General features: G+C 45.0%; 2 protein-coding genes across 4 annotated transcripts in view; one reads left to right on the top strand and one right to left on the bottom strand.

The window, feature by feature from the left end:
- Positions 1-7,343, top strand: part of NMNAT2 (nicotinamide nucleotide adenylyltransferase 2) — a 164,940-nt gene extending 157,597 nt beyond the window's left edge. For all 3 annotated transcript variants that reach the window (XM_053208761.1, XM_053208762.1, XM_027074383.2), the window contains one exon: positions 1,826-7,343. In XM_053208761.1, the coding sequence (XP_053064736.1) occupies positions 1,826-1,928 (103 nt within the window). In that variant the 3' untranslated portion in view covers positions 1,929-7,343. The remainder of the gene's footprint in view (positions 1-1,825) is intronic.
- A 1,798-nt stretch (positions 7,344-9,141) lies between these two features.
- The window catches only part of LAMC2 (laminin subunit gamma 2), a 56,910-nt gene continuing 44,453 nt past the window's right edge, over positions 9,142-21,598 (bottom strand). Inside the window, exons 15-23 of the mRNA XM_027074381.2 lie at positions 20,795-20,874; positions 19,348-19,497; positions 18,726-18,870; positions 17,933-18,082; positions 17,309-17,423; positions 15,577-15,776; positions 13,479-13,637; positions 13,286-13,385; positions 9,142-10,889 (exon numbers count right to left, since the gene is read on the bottom strand). Coding sequence (XP_026930182.2) covers positions 10,636-10,889; positions 13,286-13,385; positions 13,479-13,637; positions 15,577-15,776; positions 17,309-17,423; positions 17,933-18,082; positions 18,726-18,870; positions 19,348-19,497; positions 20,795-20,874 — 1,353 coding nt within the window. The 3' untranslated portion in view covers positions 9,142-10,635. The remainder of the gene's footprint in view (positions 10,890-13,285; positions 13,386-13,478; positions 13,638-15,576; positions 15,777-17,308; positions 17,424-17,932; positions 18,083-18,725; positions 18,871-19,347; positions 19,498-20,794; positions 20,875-21,598) is intronic.

The following is a 21,598-nucleotide window of genomic DNA, read 5'->3' as shown; positions in this document are numbered from 1 at the left end:
TTCATGTATTTGTCCCCAGTTATTTACTTAAAAAAATTTTTTTTAACATTTATTCGTTTTTGAGAGGCACAGAGAGAGAGACAGAGTGCAAGATGGAGAAGGGCAGAGAGAGAGAGAGAGAGAGAGAGAGAGGGAGACACAAAATCCGAAGCAGGCTCCAGGCTCTGAGCTGTCAGCAAAGAGAGGGAACCGGGGCTCAAACTCATGAACCTTGAGATCATGACCTGAGCTGAAGTCGGATGCTTAACGGACTGAGCCACCCAGGTGCCCCTCCCTCCAGTCATTTACTTTTAAAGGGGAGCAGGTCCTTGACTAGTTTTAGCTGGTTTGTGGGGGGAAGGGGATGTTTTTGAGACTCTTTAGTGTGAGGTAGTTATGAAGTACTGTATTAATAAGAGTATAGGCTAAGCTGCTATAACAAAAAGAGCCAAAATAGTCACAGTTTAAGAAAATGTCTATTTCCCTCTTACTGAAGTCAAAAGAAACTGACCTCTGACCTCTTCAATGTGAAGCCCCTATCTGTGGGTCCACAGCTGCTGCCATGACTGCTGGAAAGAGCAGGAACTTGGTCTTTAAAAAGGTGACTCAGAGTTGTGCAGATCACTTTCCCCTGCATCCCACTGGCTCAGCCTCAGTCACACGGCTATACCTCCCTTCAAGGGAACCAGGGAAAGAGACAGTATGTGCTCATGTGTAAATAGTTAAAGAGTAGCATCAAATTGAGAGGTGGGAGCTGAAACCCAATGGCAATGGCCAATGAGGGGAGAGGAGAAGGATTTGGCTCCAAACATGGCTGCACAATAAAATTACCCCTCACACTTACACAAGCACACAAATTCCTGTGTCCCATTCAATCCCACTGAATCGCAATTTGTGGTGGATGGGCCTAGGAATTTGCTTCCTGGGTGATTCTGATCAAGTTGGGGTTAGCATTTGGAAACCACAGATACAGACCACTTTTTCAAGAAGTTCCCTGTGAACTGTTCAGGGAGCCACTTAGGGACCTAGCTTGCTTGCAAGATCAGGACAGTATATGCATTGAAAAGGCAACGAGCCAGCCTCTGAAGAGGTCTCACAGGGCAGGGCTCAGATGCCTTTTAGAATCTCGATATCTGGAGGAGTATGTGCATTTTTTACAAATAGCTCCTTGGGGCCTGACATTCCCAAGACCATCATATGAGTAGAGAATGGAAGCAGCCAGACCAAGTCTGGAGCACAGCTGTGAAGAAACCGAAGTGTATCACCAGAACGCTTTCGTACCTGGTACTGCCTTCCTCCACAGCCTCCAGGGCTTGTGAGAAGGGGCTCAGAAGAGGTCATCTTCTTCTCTGTCAGGGCTCCAGTAGGAAGGAAAGGCGTGGTCAATCAGGAGATTCATTTTCATGAATGCAGAGAAAAACAAAGGAGTGAAATAAGAATAGCTAACACACTGAAATACCTACTGTGTGTTTGGACTATTCTAAAGGCTTTGCATAACAATGCATTCAATCCTTTTATTTTTTTCAAAACCTTTTAATAACTGAAGGAGATAGGCCCAAACATTACCCTCATTTTACAGGGGAGAAAACTGAAGGACAGGCTTCATTAACTTCCTTCAGGCCCCTCAGTTAGGAAATGGCAGAGCCAGGGTGAAATGGAGTCACCGGGGTGTGGGAGGGATCCTGGGACAAGCAAGCTCTCCCCCCCATAGGGAAGCCATTTATGGAGCCCAGCAGAGGCAGACACCGGGATGTGGGGTAAACCCTTCCTCTGATGGAGAAGGGGCAGGCCAGTCCTCCTGCCTTGCAGGGAGGGTGTCCTCTGACGACCGTCTCTTCTCATCCAGGCTGGCCCTGCAGCACGGGGACGGCCATGTCGTGGATTACCTGTCCCAGCCGGTCATCGACTACATTCTCAAGAGCCAGCTGTACATCAATGCCTCGGGCTAGCAGCCACACGGCGCTGGGCTCCACTCTCCCCTCGTCCTCCACCAACACACTGGCCCCTCTGGTCTCTGTCAGCCCCTCGTTTTCCTCTCTGTTGCTCCGTCTCCTCATCCTGACTGTTCTCCCCACTTGCTGACTCAACCCTCCACGGTGTGGGGGCCTGCAGAGAACCACGGCACACCCTATTCAGCAGTCATCTTTGGACAGACTTTCCTCTAGTCTCCGGGTCGGGGGTGGGTGAGGGAATAGGGTGGGGGTTGGGGGGAGTGCAGTCCTTAGAGATGTGCTGGTATCTGTCTCCCAGCATGCTCTAGAGAGCGGCTCCGGGGCCCGTCCTCCCAGCATGCTCTGGGGAGGCGGCTCTGGCTCTCGCCTTCCCAGCATGCCCTTTACCATGAAGGGCTATTTTTCTTTCTTTTCTTTTTTTCTTTCTGCTCTAGTTTTTTGGTGTGGTTTTTTGTTTGTTTGTTTGTTTGTTTTGGTTTGGTTTTTGTTTTTTGGGGGTTTTTTTTGGTTTTGTTTTGTTGTTCACTCCTCATAGAATTTGGATGAAATCCGTTTGCGTGGTTCTTTATGTTTGTAGTCTCAATGCATTCCTGTGGGGTTAACCTCCCTTTTGATCGGACACTGTAACCAGCCTCAGCGCTCAGTATGTGGGTGAGGGCCACACCCAGTAAAGAAGGTCAGGCTGCCTCCACTTTCCCAACACTCCCTCCCCCACTCACCCACTCACACCCTCCACACCCATACACCCACACACAGCAACAGTCTAGGGTCAGGACTGAGGCTTCCAGGTTCTGAAACCTGGGAGGCATATCTGGGAATAGTAGGGTTTCTCAGAAGAGTTTGAGTCTGTTTCCTTTGTTTTAGAAGATCATTTTCCTGATGCTCTGGGCCTGTGATCACACGGAGCCAGTCTATCGTCATATCCTGGTGGCATTTGTACAGTTTCTCCTTTGGACTGTGACTGATGGCACAGTGGGTTCCCTGCCAGCCCAGCATTTCCAAGGAAGTTTCAGGTCACCACCTAAGCCCTTGGAGGTCATAGCTAGCTACATGCCTGCCTCCAAAAAGAATCACATATTCAAAGCCAAATCCTACCAATGCAGTCATTTCTGAAATAAAACATGCTAGGAATTCACTCAACCCTAGAGATCTTTGCTAATTGGAATTATTTTTTGCCTGTTTGGCTGGGAGATGTTTTTGTCGTGCTAGAAGTCCAGGATGGCCAAGGAGAGAGCAACTTGTTGCCCTGATGGAATTGATGGCTCTCACCTACTCTCGCTGTGCTGACATAGCTGGTGCCTGAGGTCAGTTTCTTCTGGAGACACACTACTTCGGCCTTGTTTCTTGAGCTACTCATATCTCCTGCAGAGCCCAGAAACCACACTCATCGCCTGAGGAAACGTGTCTGGCAGGGGAATGGGTTCACAGAACAGAGGTCATGGTGGGGAGGGCATCAAGAGCCACTAAATTGTTTCATTCTTTTTCTAACTTCTTACCTTGTCTGCTGCTCCTGGAAACGGTTCTGACAGACTGTTCTAGTTGTTCAGGTCTCATTCAGGCCCTGTTTCGAGAGCCAAAAGAAAATTATTCTCTTATGCTCTGTGTCTCTCATCTAGTCTCTGGCTCTGGGGTTTCTGGTTGTCTTCATGGAATGGGTCTCCAAGGAGCTGGATAATTTTATCAAAATCTAGTGCCAGTTATGGTCCGGGAGGGGTGGGGTGAGATCTGACATCAGGGACACCATTCTTCAGCACACATTTCACATCTGTGACATTCTTCAATGGCCTCCAGGAAAAGGAACAGGATTCAACAGAAGAGCATGTTACAGCATCATCTAGGAGGGTGTTATTCCTCTTGGATTATGAAAATAATCTCCAGAGGAGGGAATGAAGATTCTAATCCTGGGTTTCGGTGTTTGGTTAAGGCTCATGAAATCATAAATGGAAAAAAAAAAACCCACAACTTCAGAGATTAGTTAATTTCAACATTCTCCTTTAAAAGATGAGGGAGCAGAGATCCACTGGATTAAATGGCTGGCCCAAGGTTACACAGCAAGTGTAGAGCCTGGCAAAAGGATGTTGTTTCCCTGACCCTTAGGTCATCCCACCCCGTTCTCTCTGTCCCTCTAGTTCCCCCATGATATTGACCAGGTAGCATGTGGTTTCTACACTTTTCAGCCTTTGTCTGGCATCTTTCTTTTAAATTATGTCTCACCCAGGTGCTCCTATATAGGGCATTGTATATGGCAGTCCTGAGGGAAGGGAGGAAGGCCATAGCTAGGTTTCCCTTAGAAATCAAGAGATCTCAACAACTTAGAGGAAATCCCAAAAAGTGACCCACTGAATCCAAGAAAGGATTGCTTTATGGAAGGCTAAGAAAGACCTGGAATGTTCAAGATGACACTAGACAGAGAGACACAGAAGAGGCTTTTTCTGGGCAAAACGGTCCTAATCCAGGAAAAGAAAACAGGGAACTGAATTCCCTAGGGCAACATGGCATTTTTTTTTTTAAGGATGTGGAGTTTCTCTATGGTTAGAGTTTATTATGAGGATCTACATAAGCACATCTGAGAAAACCCAGATGTCATTTGTCTCTTTGGTGCACCCTGTTACTCTGCTGGGCTCTGTGATCAAGTCCCATTTGGTCCGCAGCCCATGATAGGGAACTGGGCTGGCTGTGTATACTCTGTGTGGGGATAGGCAGGGAAACAACAGGGGCAATAAAGATGTCTGGAATGAAATGGGGCAGATCTTATCTTGGTGGATCACAGGGATTATATTAAAATAGCTTTTCTTTAATATAAGGAAATGTGAATTTCCTTTTGGGTAGAATTGTCCATTCTCCAACCTGCCCCATTCTTCATTTGCTAGGGGGAGGTCAGAGCCCCTATCTCAGTCCAGGGCAGGACATTGTGCCTGTGATGCTGCAAAGGCTGGCACTAGAATGACTCAGAGTTTGAAGTAGTGCCCCAGGTGCCACAAGGATGACCTCTAGGCCCTGACTTCCCCCTCTGGGGTCCCACTTCTTCCTACAAAGGCCAACTCAAGGCTGGCATGGCTCAGAGATTTTGAGAAACGCGTGGGGTACAATGATCATGTTAACAGAGAGGTCAGGAGCCTCATTTCCTGCCTATCGATGAAAAACATCCCTCTTGCTCTTCTGAAAGTGGCTGAACAGGCAGGAGGGAAACCCTTTGTGCCAGTGACTCTCACCTCAAGGAGTGGCCCTCTGGGGGGTTCTGTGCTGCTACCTGGTACCTCATTCGCCACCCCCAACCCCAGGCAGTCTCTGGGGCCTTCTTGCTTTCATTTTCCTTGAATGTACATAAGAACAGGGGAGGAAAGTCTCTTACTGAAGTGCCTGAAACCCAGAGCTAGAGCTTCTAGAGACGCTATCTATTCTTCCATCTCCACTTGGCCAACTTTCCCCAGCGTTCTCTGGTCTCATGCTTCAGCTTCTCAGAAAGAAGAACTTGCTGTTCTAATTAAGTAGAAAGTGAGACTCAATAATCAAACTGCAGCAAAAGGCAGAGGATTACGAGGAGACATGACTTGTATTTTAACAGCCCAAATCTACTCTCCCCAACTGATAGAAACACACACTTTAGGGGACTAAGAGAGAGAAGCATGTTATTATATTCCATTCAACAAAAGAGTAATGCAAAAATAAATCCATAGAATATGAAAAGCTCAGGATCTCTCCCAAGGCTACTGCAGGAAGGCTGACAGGTGAGATGGGGAGGATGGAAACAGGGACTGATTTTGTAGCTCTTCCAATTAGGATACCCGAGGAATAGCACTGTGGTCCGATTCATCCAGTCTGCACCTTCCTATAGCTGCCCAGTGAACTGAATTCTTCACGTGGTTTCTTTGTCGTGTAAGTTTGGGGTGTCCTATTAGCTTGTTCCAGTTACTTAGGAATGAGTTACACTCTTTCCCTTCAGTCTAGCCCAGGGCCAGAACTCAGTTTGATCCAAACGGTCTCAAGTATTGGCGCGGGGAGGGGGAAGCTTTTTTTCTGAATCACTTTTGGTCACTGAGTCTGCCGTTTTGAGAGTAAGATTTGCTTTATGAAAATCAATTCATTAATAAAAACTACATTAAAGTTGCGACACCATTTCACAGTGAAATATTTTGAGTAAAATTTTGTTGCTAGAATAGTCACGGACAAAAGTTTTATCAGCGAAATGTTTCAATTACGTTAATAAATAAGACAACGATATTCGTATTGTGTCTTTGTCCAGAATCTTCTCTGTAAGCTGCAGAATTAATCACTTTTTTGTCATAGTCTTACTTGACAGGAGCCAACAGTTGCAAAAATGTTCTTAGAGCAGAGATTTTCTGCCCGGTTTAGCTGATGTCACATGTGTAATATGAAAGAATATACAGCCATACCCAAGGGTCATAAGCAGGGAAGGATAATTAGCAAAGTTGTGAATTATGCCTAAGAGTTTTCAATTAAAAAAAAAAATCAGATCTTAGAACCTACCTAATCTGCATTGTCTCATCTTGGTTAGCTTTGGCTCCCGAATGAAATTAGCTCTTTATAAAACAGAAATGTATTTGTAAAAACTCAGCTCAAATAACTCACTTTTGGCATAAGAGATCTTAAGACAAATCATTAAACTCTCAATTTGGGCAATGTAAACAAGCAAAAAAATGAATAATTTGTTAATTGTTCAGTTCTGCTCTATTAGTCCTTATTTCATGTGTAGTTGTAACACATATTGTGTGTTGATATAGATCTAAATGGTGATTGTCATTAGCTAGTATCAGTCGTGATTCAGAAGGTAAGATAGCAATTCCCCTTTAGGACCCTCATTTAGGGCTTAGCCACTTGTTTGTCAGATTAGTTGTGATTTTTTTAAAAAATCATTTTGGTTTTTACTATGTGTTTTGTTGTTACTGTTTACGATTGGGAATAGTTAGCTTTTGTGTGTATCCATCTGGGTTTGGTGGCACATCATAATGATGCTTGATATGCCTTGTAAATTGATTACTTGTGTTTACATTTGTTATTTTGGCCACAAACCGAAACCATTTTTTTCTGTGTCCTGAGAGTATGTAATGTTGAAAGCTTGGTTTAAAATTGGGCATAAACATTGGTTTAATTTGCTAACTTACATGAACTTATAAAAAAAATATGCACTCACTATGAACTAACATACATGTACCTACACATTTCTTCTCTTATGACCCAAAAGTAAGCTTCAGAGCTTAGAATTTCTTAGGAAGTTCCATGTAGTCCATAGTGTAGTCCAAGCCAAAAAAAAAAAAAAAAAAAAAAATGTCTGCTTTCCAGGTGGGAAAATTGGACCATAGTGAGAATCCACGACATTTCCATGACCATGTAAAAACATTAAAAGAAGACCTAATAAACATATTCCTGGTCCTTGAGCCTCACTCCAAACAATGGACATTACTGAGTATCTTCTTACCCCTTTTTTCTGGCCTCCCAAGAGTACTGACAAGAAACCACATCCTGGGATAAGATCAGAAATACATCTGCTAAGAAGCTATAGTCTATGGGCAGCTCCATTCCTACCCACATCTCCAAACAGAAATCCCTGTGAGTCAAAGTAGATGATGATGTGTGTAATAGTCTACCAGCAGCGCAGTTAATCAGAAAACTCTCAGGAGAGAAGTACAAGAGAGTTTTCAGTACCAATTAGAAATACTGATCAGAACCAGGAAACACAGCTCCCTTAATCTGGCAGAGTCAGGACAAGACTCATAACAGAGGCTAAGTCCTGAGTAGGCTATCTCTCAGCCACACACCCCTTCTCTTTTCTTATGAACAGTTTGTCAGGTCCACAGAAATGATGGGATCATGTCTGCATCAAGGGAGTCATATGAGTCACTTTTCCACTTCCCATCTCTACTCAGGAATCCTCTCCCATTCTATGACCTTCTTAATGATTCATCCCATTGAGGAATAGTTTTATAATTGTGTGTATTTTTCTTGATGTTTATTTATACTTGAGAGAGAGAGACAGTGGGAGCAGGCAGGGGGTGGGGGTGGGGGGAAGACATAGAATCTGAAGCAGGCTCCAGGCTCTGAGCTCTCAGCACAAAAGCCGGATGTGGGACTCAAACCCACAAACCGTGAGATCATGACCTGAGCTGAAGTCGGACACTTAACTGACTGAGCCACCCCGGTGCCCCTATAATTGCATGTATTAACTAATGGAATCCCGCAGCAAGTTCCCTGGAACATGTACTGCCAAATCTCATACTTGGCAGAGACAGACGCCAATCACTTAGCAAAGCATTCTTCCCTCTCATAGTGTAGGATTGTCACTGAGACATGGCCTCCTACCAAGGGACTCTATTTCTCAGACCCCTTGCAAGTCAGATATGGTTCTAAAACTGGGTTCTGGACCATGGAATGTGAGAGAAAGTGACTTGCATCCCCTCCAGGCCTGACACACAGAAACATTTCAGGTGTCTCCCACTTCCATGTCTTTTTCCTTTTCTACTCACTGGAATGGAAATGAGTCCCAAGGCGACCTTGCAAGTCACATGTTACAAATGGCAGGGTCCCTGGAATGACTATGTAGAGGGTCACCCTGCCCACTTGCTCCCTATCTGTTATTAGAGCAAGAAAAAAAGTCTATTGTGTTTGAGCCACATACATTTTTAGGTCGATGTGATATAGTAGTTAATCTAAGTAATACATATACATTTCCTGGGTACTAGTTGTTAGTTACAGTGAGAGATTTATAAGACATGTGATTGACTATGCCAAGACGGGATAATAAATTCACTTCTACAGAAGGTAAAGCTAAGTGATTAGACCTGTCAGAATTTGAGGGATTAATGTGGACTGGAGCGGAATCTTTTTCCTTGGCCATTTGGGTAGATGACCAATTCAGGATCTTAATTTATTAGATTTCAATTTATTAAAAAGCATGACAATATACCACAAACTATTGATTTTACCTTAATTTCATAGCCAAAGGAAGAAAGGCAAAAATATTAATTATAACCCCACTCTGCTCAGGTTGTTCCAGAAATAAGTCCTTCTTTATGCTTAGGAGACAGCACCAATTAACTCTCATAAAGTGCTCTCATGGGTGGAAATGGCAAAACAAGATGTTCAGAAAAATACAAACTCTAGGACCCATTGCTCTGTGACATTTTGGTTTCTATTGTTTTGGTTCCTCCATCTTAGGCTTAGAGTTTGACAAATTAGAAACTGACTACAGGCATCTAAGAATTGTTCTTTATTTAAAAACACATCCATGAAAAGCCAAGGAGCTATAGAGGCAAGGCTGCACCAATGTCTTCCAAGCCGAGGTGGAAGTGTCTCTGGATTTTCCAGCAATTCCCAGGGGTGTCATAATGACTCAACAGTCTGTTGCAATCAGATGTGGAAAGGGGAGGAGTGATGGCTGGAATGCAAAGCAGTGTGCACAACCCAGACCCATCCCAGCTTTGCCAAACCCAAGTGCCCCCATGGGAGTGTCTTGCAACATGTTCTGTTGAGAAATGAGGTTGCCAACCAAGGGGTTATTGCAATAAAAACTACTTGTGATGAACAAGAGTTGTAATTTTAAATATATTTTTTTAATGTTTGTCTTCCTTACTAGACAATCAACTCTGTGAGGGCAGAGACTACGTCACCACTGTACCCCAGCCCCTGACACACAGTAGGTACTCAATAAATATATGTTGTAAGGATGGATGGATGGAGGGATGGATGGATGGAAGGATGAAGGATGGAGCCTACCCAGCTCAAGTGTGAGTAGAAACATTCTCTGCTACAGGGAGAGGGAATGAGAAAATAAAACACGTAGACACACATAATTTTTAGTGTTTGAAAAGTGGGATTGAATTAGGACTAACAAATCTTCTAGATAATTGTAGTTCTTTCAATGCTCAAGCTACATTTTTCTATCACTTTGAAACCCAAAAGTAAATACATTCCCAGTGTTTGCTTTGCTGGGCAGAAGTGCTTTAATAAAAAAGTAGTCTCTAAGTTGCCATGGCGTCACTGGAGAAAGGATGGCACTTCTAGGCCCCAGAAGAAACTGAAGGTGGCAGGACCCAAACAGGCACCATTGCTCCAAATGGACCAGCCTTACAGCCTCTCACTCCACCACTGCTCATTTCTCCCAGCTTGAAAGTGGACGACACGTTGACAAACTGGGTGGTAAGTGGGAGGAACTCTGGTCAATGAGAAGCTTGTAGTTGGACACTACAAGGTAATAGTATTTCACTGGCCACAGTGTGACTGGACTTCACTCTCTGTTCAGACATTAGGAAGAACTGTATGGGTGGGCAAAGTAAAAATATTTCTCCTTTGGTCATATTATTCAAAGAATAAGCTGACTATAGCCCAGCAGCATACTCCATACTCCATACACTGTCCATACTCCAGGACTCAGTGTGTGACTATCCCAAGGCAAACACCTGCCCATGCAGCTTGCCCTTCCATCCAGTCTACCCTTTGGGGTCCAGGTCCTTGACCAGTCTCACACCCAGTGCTATTTGCCTCACTGCCCAGCATCAGGAAGCAAGTAGTGTCACACTGGTGCGATAAGACATTTATCTGGCCAAGGTCTCAGGGATGGGATCAGGTTCAGTTGACCTGAGCATGCCCATTCAACATGCTCAAGTGTCTCCATCCCACCCCAACCACACGAGATGGCTCCTGAGGTCTGTATCCCAAGAACCTCAGCTGAGAAATCTCTATGGCAGATTCACTGTTGCTCAAGAGCCTGTGTATTATAGCAGCCTGGCGGCAGGTTGTCCCTGATGTTCTCCAGGTTCTTCACATCAGCCAGAATCCCGTCAATGCTCGTCTCCAGCAAACGAAGGTGGCGCTGCTGCCGACGTGCTCGATCTTCCAGCTCTGACACCAAGGGCCGCAGCTGGCTGTTGATCTGAGTCTTGGCTCGGAAGAGTTTCTGCTCCAGTAAGATCAGTCCCTCTTCATCCACACTGCCAGGCTGGTCTATTTCAGGGAATGAGAAAGGAGTTAATATAGAAGAGCTGTGATTAGATCTCCTTGAACACACAAGGGCCTTCTACACCCTTAACTAAAACCTGTTTCCACCTGCCCAGAGAAAATGGTATGCCATGCCTTTAAAAGGCTTATTTTACATTGGGAATAATATAGAAAATATTCTGAGAGCTCTAGCCTAGTTACTAGTTATGAACAGCCCAGTTCAAGCCTCTGAACTCTATAGTTAAGCAATATGAAGCTTGGATTTCTTTCACTTTAGGGCCAAGTTCACGCTCTGAAAAGACGAAGGCTGAAGGTCATAGGAGACTGAGTACTGTCCAAGGTGTCTGCCCAACACGGCTCACCCTAGGATCAGAATCAACTCCAAATTATGTTTACTGAACTATCCTTGGGAAATATCTTGCTGTTTTCCATTAGAAGACCTTTAGAAACTGGCTGGGTTTGGGGTTTAAAGAGGCCAAGGTATGCTTTGACATTTCGGGGATAGATTCCAGCTGTTAGGAGGTGATGTAAGCTATCATTCTAGCCTGAAACAGTGGGAATCTGGCTAGTTATTAGTTTATTTCCAATATTAAATGTAGTCATATTTGTTGAGGTATGTTTCACCCATAAATAATCTAAAACTAATGTCAGCAGGAAGGGCACCTGGCCAAACCTATTTAATGTGGAAAGGGTTTGAGTGGCCTTTGGTCAATTCAAACTCAAGGTCAGGTTGCCTCACATATCTGAGCCGTGGTGTGAGCATTTGACTGCCTGAGTTTATTACACCTAGAGATTAAGCTGTTACTGTTCCCGGACTCCAGAGAGCAAACAGGAGAAACAACACCCTAACAAAAATGTATATCTGGTAGATCAGACCTTCACCTCAGAGCAGGGGAGAATTCCAGAATTCCGGGTTCTATGACATGCTGGGAAAGTTAAGTAAGCTTGGGAACAAAATAACCATGTCCTTGGAGAGGCAGGACGATCTGCTCAAAAAGGGCAGGAGCCTTGGAATCAGAGTCCTCAGTTCAAATCCCACCTCCACAGTTTACTATGTGATCTGTGGGACTTATCAACCTCTCTGAGCCTGTTTATTCCTCTGTGAAATAAAATAATAAAAATAATAGAACCTGCCTCACAGGACCTCAAAAAGGCTTAAATGACCAGAGAACACCTGGCATGGTGCCTGGCACCTGGTAAAACGCTCTCATTTTCTCTTGAAGGGCCCTGTTTGTTGCATTACTTTTTTCAGGACACTAAACAAAGCTGCTTGTATCTCCACCGGGGAACTGGGTTTTGTGTTTTTTTCACCCTCAGAGGGTATTTACTCTTTGGAGCTAATGGGACTACAAAGCAGACTCATTAGTATAACAACACAGGCAATATTGGTCTGCCAGGGTGAGGATGGTACTCCACAGAAAAATCAGATTTTAGAGTTGTCCTACCGAATTGAAAAGGTAAAACCAAACCTTTCCCTGAATGTGGCTGGAATCCATGATCAAATCCCTCGTCCCCTCTCTGCTGCAGCCCCTGACAAATCAGGCCAAATGAGGGTTCGCTATCAGGGGGAGGGATACTGTGGGCAAATCTGAATTGTTGCCAAAGTGTGCCATTAAATCTATTTTATCCGAAAATGTTGCGGTATCTCTTGTCCCTACTATCTTTACATTTCTTCCGGGCTATCGATCAGGCAGGTCAAGTTCCCGCTTCTATCAAGGTATAACTGTGGGTTGGGAGGGACAAACAGTAGAATCAGCAAGTGACTCTTGACTTCACAGTCTGGGAGAATCTCCCCCACTCACTACTACTACCACTATTGTATCAGAGTTCAGGCTTGGCCACCTCCCTCCTCAACTCCTTCCACCATTTCCAAAATGGCCTCACTCTGCCTTTTGTCTAGCCCACCTCCAAGCTCTTCTCCACTCACTCCTGCCCTCCACTTAGTGATCTTTCTGAATATAAAGTGATGATGTTATTACTCTGCTTTAAAGTGTCCACTAGCTGCTCAGGATGAAGGCCAGAACCCTTAGCAGGACTGTCAAACTGTCCAGTCTTCTCTTTAGCTGTGAAGGTTGAATATACTGCCTTCACAATTTACTATGTGATCTGAGGGACATGATTAACCTCTCTGAGCCTCAATACACCTTCCCTAAAGACACCCAGATCTTTGACCTACAGACTCTCACCTCCAAGGGCAATAGGTACTCAATGACCCATCTTATAGACGTTAAAGTAGAGTCCAGAAGATGTAAAGTCATGTAAAGCCCGAAGTCTCTGGGTGTGGAAACAAAGCAAATACCCTTTAAGGGTATCAGACTTCCATTCATCAGGGCTAGGTCTAGCTAATTTTCTGGGCGAAGCCCTGAAGCATGGGGCTGGAAGATTGTGGATACTCCACATACCCATTAGATCTAAGATGCTGTCCAGCGTGTTGAGGGTGTCTTGGATCGTAGCTCCAGCATTCTTGGCTCTGTTATCAACTCTTTGGGCTTCTGTAATTACCTGGAGAAAAAGAAATACAAACCAGTCTTGAAAGGGTGTCTCTCACATTAGCAAGTTTAAAGGGATCTCCCATGGAAAACGATGGAAACTGACCATCTGTACTGTGTCCATATCCAGGTCAAATTCTTGCTCCTTCCTTGCCAGCTCTCCTTCCACTTCCCTCATCTCGCTCTTCAGAATGGCTAGTCCCTTCTCCATGGCCAAGGCTCCATCTGCTGTCACGTTGGCTTCCAAGTTCAGACTCCCTATCTCCTGGGAGAAGAAAGGGAGCCAGGGACGGGAGCAGATATAGGGGTGAGGCACAAAAACATCCCAGAAACAAATACGGAAAAAACACAGCTGCAGCCAGGCCCTGATGGAGTGAGTTGGATGAACAACGGGACAGTCAGACTTGCAGACACACCCTTTCCCAAGCTCTGCTTGAAACAAGTTACTTTGAGGGTCTGGCTGTAGGTCCTAGGAGGGTCAGAAGTGAAACACTGGTTCCCTGTCAAGTCAATGTTCACCAAAAAGTGAACGCAATAAAAAACTATTTGGGAAAACTCAGAGGGTGAGAAATTCACATCATTTCCTGTCATAGTTCTTTGCTGCCACAGACTTTTGAGTGATTTTACTAGGATCCCTGAGACAGTTGAGTTTGAGGTGCAGAGAATGAATGGGCTACAGCTGTGCTTTTGTTTCTATTAGAACAAAGTTTATCAGTACCTTTATCAATAAGCTGTTAAGCATCAAATTGCAGTTATCTGTGTGCTAGAAGCTATATAAAGAGAGGCACATGAAACTGGTCTCTCCCCTCAAGGGACTTAAAATTAGAAATTATTCTTGCAAATTACCAAGTGGTCAAATAGTCCAGATACTAAAAGTTCCCTTTGGGCTTTCTAGAGCTGCAGAAGCTTTTTAGAAGTCATGCTTAAATGAGACATAAGAAGCTCTCTTCCAGCCGAGAAAGCACAGCTCCTACGATAGCATTTAACATGTGGGTTGTGGTGTAACTAGTCTGTCTCTCCCCATTGCACCAAGTGCTCCTTGAAGAGAAGGACTGGCTCTTTCTCATCTCCATATCCCCAGCACCAAGCACAGTGCTGGTACATTGTGGGAGGGGGGAAAAAAAGGATATGTGGTGCTTAGACATAGAAAATAGAGATAAGGGATGCAGAACTCCAGAATTTCATAATCTTGAATCAAACATCGATGATAGTTGTTGAACTGTCATCCAGTGGGGTTGAACTGTGTCCTCCAAAAAGATATGTTGGTGTCCTGACCCCCAGTATCTCAGAATGTGACCTGATTTGGAAATAGGGTTGTTGCAGATTCAATGACTTAAGATTGATTTCTGACTTCTAGCCTCCAGAATGGTGAGAGAATAAATTTCGGTTATTTTAAGCCACCTAGTCTGTGGTACTTCATATAGCAGCTCTAGGAAGCTAATACAATAGTTGATAAAAGTATATATACATATATCTTGGATGGCTCTGCTCATGGTATTGTCCAAAATGGGAGCTGCAAATGAAGCCTGCAGCTTTCAGAGACAGCCTTGTGAATCAATCAACAAAAAGGGGCACCTGTGGGGAGACAGGTTCTACTTACATAAACGGGTTAGAAGAAAGCTTAGGGCGGAAAGCCACTGCCACGTGGCGAAAACGCCCGAGGTTAGCCAGCGAGGTATTGTAATGGGATCACAAGTAACTTGTTATATCACCTGCAGGAAATTACCTTCCAACTGATGCCAATATACTGATGTATCTCGATCACAAACACCACTTACCCCCCCCCCCAGACCCTTTGCTTCCTACACCCACAAGTTAATGATTACTGTTTGATTGTTTTTCCTCATTCACACGTGTAAGGTGTTGTTTTCTTCACGTTCACCACGTGGGTAGTATCTCGGGAGCTCCATAAATACGGAGACAGAAGCCCTGTTCGGGTCTCTTGCCTCCTCCCAGGCGTTAGTTTCTCTCATGTTCAATTCTGCCTTTGTTCTCTTGCAGCTAGGGAGCACTCCAGGGTCTTAGTCTGTGATAGGTACCTGTGTGGATCTGGGGCTGCTATGGGACCCAACGGGACTTTAAGTTGTAGGGATCAAAAGTGAGCCCTGCTGCGCGCTCTCGCTCTCTCTCTCTCTCTCTGGTTTCCTACGCCGCTCTTGCGTTTGGGACTTCTAATGCCAGCCTACACTTCGACTTCAGTTTACCTGTTCTATCTTGTCCGTGATCTCCAGGGCCTCCCTGGCTGCGGTCTTTGCCCTCTGGGCATCGGCAGCAGCACCGCCCAGGGCTGCTTCTGCCTGTTTAGTCTTGTCACTAGCGCTTGCAACCTTCTGGCTGATATACGAGAGTCTCTTCATGGCCTCTTCGGCTTCTGCTTTTCTGTCTTCAACCTGCAAGTCAAACTCTGAAAGGCAAGAAAATATTGCCGTGAAGATAAAAAGTGACTTCTAGGGGCACCTGGGTGGCTCAGTGGGTTGAGCGTCCGACCTCGGCTCAGGTCATGGTCTCACAGTTCGTGAGTTTTAGCCCCGAGGCAGGCTCTGGGCTGACAGCTCAGAGCCTGGAGCCCGCTTCAGATTCTGTGTCTACCTCTCTCTCTATCCCTCCCCTGCTTGCACTCTAAGAACTCAAAACCTCAAAGTGTTTTTAATGGCTCATAAAGCTTACAAATGAAGGTGAATGGGGCTAAAGTTTTCATGAAAAATTCTAGGAAGAGTGTTATTACTGCCTCGGGGCAAAAGCAGGGGAAGTTGTGGCTCCTTATCTAGCAGAAAGTTTCTTAAAGGACCCATTGAAAGCCATAATCAAGTTCTTAGAAAAGCTGACAATCAGCCTGTACTTGGTCCCCACCACTGCAAGAGTATTAAGACCCTAAAGTAGGTAAAAAACAGGTAGAATCTTTAACGTTTATTTTTGAGAGCGAGCACTCAAGCACGAGTGGAGGAGGGGCAGAAAGGGAGACAAGGATCCGAAGAGGGCTCTGAGCTCAAGCAGAGAGCCTGACGTGGGGCTCGAACCCACAAACTGAGATCATGACCTGGGCTCAAGTCAGATGTTTGAGCCATGCAGGCACCTAGAAAGCAGGTGGAATCTTTGAAGCCCAAAGTTTCAAGCCAGAGCCTTAAACCTAAGCTACCAATGAGGATAGAGGGAGTAGAGGCTCTTTCTGTGAGGAAAATCCCAAGACTCTAGGAATGTTTTCTCTTTTTGTAAGTTAGTAAAGAAACCTGAAATCCTAAAACCTCTACAAGGCACAAACACAAATTTCCTGGGATCTAGATGTTGTGACAAAGCTTGCTCTATCACCACAAAACAACCACGTTGATTCTACACTTAAAAAAAAAAAAAAAACTTTTAATGTTTATTTTTGAGAGAGCACCAGCTAGGGAGGGGCAGAGTGGGAGGAAGACAGAATCCAAAGCAGGCTCCGGGCTCTGAGCTGTCAGCACAGAGCCCAAGGCGGGTCTCAAACCCACAGTGAGATCATGATCCTAGCTGAAGTCGGACCCTTAAGCCACCCAGGTGCCCCTAATGCTGAGCCATCCAGGTGCCGTTAATACTACATTGGAACCAGCCAGGCTACGAAAGAAAAGGAAAAATATCTGTGGTAGTAGGATGCTGGATCTGTGAAAGGACCTTAGAGATCACTTAATTCAACCTTCTCTTTAAAAGAGAAGACCTTAGGGTCTGCAAAGGCTGTGACTTTGCCTACAGCCAGCACCGAGCAGTCAGCCCAGCAAAATTCAGAACTCAAGCCTTCGGACATCAAGCTAAATTCTTTCTGCTACATCCAATATTAATACTCTCTAAGAAAGATGTTTATTAAATGTCTGTTAATATCCCAATGTATCATTTAGAGAGCTACATATGGATTCAAGATAAAGTCATGGTTCTACCTTTAACCTAGTCAAGTGACCTGACCCATGAGATACTTACCTCTGAGATTCTTCAAGATGTTCTCAACTTCATAAAAAGTGGAATTGCCCATACTTAGTGCTTCTTGGGCTCTGCTTTTAGCGAGGTTGGCACGGGAAAGCAGCTGATCTGATTTCTGTAAAGAGGCAGAATAAGATTACAGTAAACGTAACCTACACTGAGGAAGAGTATTCCTGGCAGAACAGCAGAATCACCCGGGCACACTTCATGACGACAGAGTGCTGCGATTCACCAGGAAGTCTTAGGGGTGTTGTTGCAAAGCCCTCCACAACCTGGGACAGAGCGAGCTTTATAGCCTAACGACAAATCCCATATAGAGAACAGTCACAAACTCTAGTCTACCATCAAGGACAAGTACAGTTTTGCAAATCATAATCTTATACTCTGGATACTTCCTAAAGCCAAGCTAGTAGAACAAGCTGGACCAAAATTGAACTCAGGCCTGAGTCCAATTCCTAGGTTTGAGGGCTGATCCAGTGGGTGGAAATGAATTCTATCAAGTTGTCTGTTACTCCATCTATAAGATACCATGACCTTCAGAGTTTTCTGTGGTTCCTCTTGCCATACTTATTCTCTTAGTAGGCATCCATTACCTGGTTGTTGAATGAATTAACAAAAGGATACCTGTCTCCCATTCTTTCCGTTCTGTAAGAGCTGCTGGGTTTCTTCTTCCCAGTTTCCCAGATTGCTTTGCATGTGCTTGAACTCCTCCATACGTCTAGTCACCAGGCCTGAGAGAGAATCTGCTTTTTGTCTGATCCTTTTTGCTTCTACCTATAAGCCCAAAGAAATGGAGTCTGACTTTCGGCCTATCAGTCACCACACCAGCCTTCTTAGGAGCTGGCATCATTGTTTGAGAATAACTGCAAAATCTAACAGAAATGAAGCAATATATCTAATGATAGCAGCATCAGACAAGTTTTGTCTCTTAAAATTTACATGTTTACATATGCATGAAAATGTTGTAGGAATCATGGTGAGTGCTTTTTGCATAGGTAGAAAGCTGAATCTTTAACTATGTGACCGTTAAAGGAATTGATGACAGAAACAACGTAAAACTTCTGAGAAGAACAAAAGGCTTCTGAATGGCAGTACATAGAGATGTACTATGGTTTGGACCCAAATGTAAAGACCAAGCTTTATCCATGGTAACTTCCCACAGGTTTCAGTAGTCCCCAAAACAAAGGAAGAGACCTAAAATTCTTATCAGCCAGCAGCTTCAGGATGTGGGCTAAGGCTTTTTCAGAGGCAGACTAGGGTTTAAGAACAAGGAAATAAGAAAATAAATACACTCCCTAATACAATGCAAGAAAGGTCCATATGGAGGTAAAGCTGAATGATTTGAGATTATGGAACCCCAGAAGAAGCAAGCACTATGGCCCTTTTGTCCACCAAGCACATCAGTACATGCCCTCACCTGAAAAGACTGATCACTGACTCCCTGAAGCTGAGACACGGAATTGAGAAGGCGAAGGCTATGCTGATAAGACCTGTCTGCCTCAATGTCAGCTTGAGTGGCCTCCCCAGACAGCTGCTGGGCCAGGGACTTGGTTTTCTCCAACCTGCAGGGTGGGGAGAAAGAACTTTGAGGAATCCCTTATTAAAAGCAAACATTCATCCTGCCGTGTAAAAAGTATGGACGTTAGAGTTACCGGAAGAGCCAAATGAGGTTATGTGCCAGATGTGTCCCTCTCCATGATCTAAACATAAACCTTGAAGTTTATACAGATTGTCAGAATTCAGCCCGAGTTTCCCACTCGTTGATAACATTTCTACATTCCATGCCACCAGATGGGTTTACTCACATCCTTCAACCACAACTTCCCGCAAGCACTGCAGTCTCTCAAAACACAAATTTTACTTAATCACCCTTTTCTTCCAGCCGTAAAGGCATGTCCTTTCCCCCAAATCAACACACTCCCCTTGTCCTTTAGCATTATTTGCTAACGAAACATGATGTGCCCCTCACACGTGGTTTGCACCACACCACAGAAGGATGCAGATTATCTTGACCCGTGTGAGGACCCGTTGAAACATACTTTCCCATAAGGCCTTGCACCGCAGAGCCCTCCGGGCTGCCCCTTCCACCTCCTTCCCGCTGAGCCTTGCGTGCCAGCGACAGCGCTTGTTTGGAGTAGTCCTCCGTTTCCCTCACCAGCCGCTCCATGTTACCGGCTGACGCAGCATGGCTGAAAGGATTGAAAACAAAGAATCTGAGTTTTCATAGCACAGGGCCTCCTTCAGGTGTTCTACTTGAATGAAGGGAGAGGAGTAAAGGAGCTAGTTTGGCTAGAAACGCCAGACGTCATCGATCCAGGTTAGTCGGAATGAGGAGATCTGAAGGTGTTCTGGAGATGGAGCCCACATCTTAGACCGTGGCTGCTGATCTTTTCCGTTCATGGTGGAACCAGGAGGAGCGGGGCGTGGAGACGGGTGCGAGCAGTCCGGGGGTGGGTGGGGAGGACGGGCGGATAAAATACTGCGTTTATAAGCTGTTCTGTGCCGCAAGAAACGCCTAGGTCTGATTTCATCCAGAACCCACACCCCCGTACTCTCTTGCTGCCACTCGACATTGGACCCTCCTCCAGAAGGGGGCAGAGCCTGTCCGTAAAAGTCCCCCACAGGCTTAAAGTGATTTTAAAAAAGGAGAAACAAACTCGAGGCAGCTCATGCTACAAAAACACAAATCGGCCCCCTTCACTGGCTGAATTCCATCTGGATTAACTGAGCCTTGCCACCCTGCTGAGCACTCTTGCTAAGAGCAAACCACTTCACCAGGGTGGTAGGATTTAGTCGGGCTAGGACTAGGGAGCCGCCTGGTACCACTGGGGCCCTGCAGAGCCGGTTTTCGGGAGGAGGCTCCCCGTCTACAGCCCTGGCCCCCACAGGCTAGTGAACAACTCGTTGCTACTTGTTCCCAGGCTCGACGTGGGAGCCTGGGAGTCCCTCAAAGCTGCACAGCGTTCTCTTCCAAAGGCTGATTTCATTTCACGGACCAAAAAAAATCACCTCTGACACACACACCAAAGCCATTACTGTGAGTCAGAAAAATCTGTGGTAAAAAACACCTCCACCCGCAACACTTGCCAAACGACCGTGGCCCAGTGGCCACCTACATACACTAAAAGCCAAGAGGTTTAAAAAAATGGCCCCAAGGCAAGGAAATAGCTGCAAAGGAGGCTGGAGGCATCGAATATGTCGCTTAGGTCCTGAGGATTCTACAGTCTTTATAAGGCTTTTTATTTTTTAATGTTTGTTTTTGAGAGAGTGATAGAGGAGCAGAGAGAGGAGACAGAATCCAAAGCAGGGTCTAGGCTTTGAGCAATCAGCACAGAGTCCGACACGGGCTCAAACTCCCAAACCACGAGATCGTGACCCGAGTGGAAGATGCTTAACCGACTGAGCCACCAGGTGCCCCCTGAGGATTCTACAGTCTTGCTCGAGTCTGGCCTTGCAGAGGTAGCCTGAAGCAGGGGGTCTGCTCACCTGTCTGCCAATCTTGTGGCCTCCTGAGCCAGGCTTTGAAAACCATTTGGCCCCACGTAGTGCTCTGAGGGAGGAATGTTCTGAAAAAAGGAGACTTGGTTAAGACTTTGCACTCGGCCCTGAAACCTAAGCGGGTTTATGCATCTGTCCTGTTAGAACTTGTTATTAGCCACACAACATTCTACACCCTGATGTCAGGAGTCCCCAGTCACCATAATTATTACATTAAAAATAAGAATAAAGTAGAAATCCAAGACCAAAAAACCCTGTATACAGATACGGATGCATGTAAAAATATATTCATGTTAATATGTATTTTCATATGTATTTAAGGTCGATAGACTATATACCAAGTTTCAGTGGTGGTTATTAATGGCATCAGAGGATTATTTTCTATTTTCTACAAAATATTTTTGTAATGAAAAAAATCAATATGGATTTTTTTAAATCATTTCCTCAGCATATGATGGTCTTGCAATCTCCTTTATTCATCTTTCACCCACTTATTGTCACCATTGTCTTCTGCATTGAGAGGAGAGGGCTCATTCAAATCTCTCCTTCCTACCACCCTAAAAACTACAGCATTAAGAAAATCATACTGGCAACACTCCCCCCCGCCCCCCCTTTTCAGAATCCTGTCTTCAGAGATTCCTTCCTTCCTTCCCACCTTTCCTCTTTATTCATTCATGCAGCAAACATTTATCACAGCCACACACTATGCTGTGGGCTGGTAATGCAAATATGAACAAAACTAAATCCTGCCCGCTGGCAGCTTAGGGAGGTGTGCAGTGAGAAGGGAGAAGA

This window comes from Acinonyx jubatus, chromosome E4 (genome assembly GCF_027475565.1).
Source record: "Acinonyx jubatus isolate Ajub_Pintada_27869175 chromosome E4, VMU_Ajub_asm_v1.0, whole genome shotgun sequence".
In the NCBI taxonomy this organism is placed as follows: Eukaryota; Metazoa; Chordata; class Mammalia; order Carnivora; family Felidae; genus Acinonyx; species Acinonyx jubatus.
The sequence above is the reverse complement of the archived record's forward strand: the minus strand, read 5'-3'. Positions and strand labels throughout refer to the sequence as shown.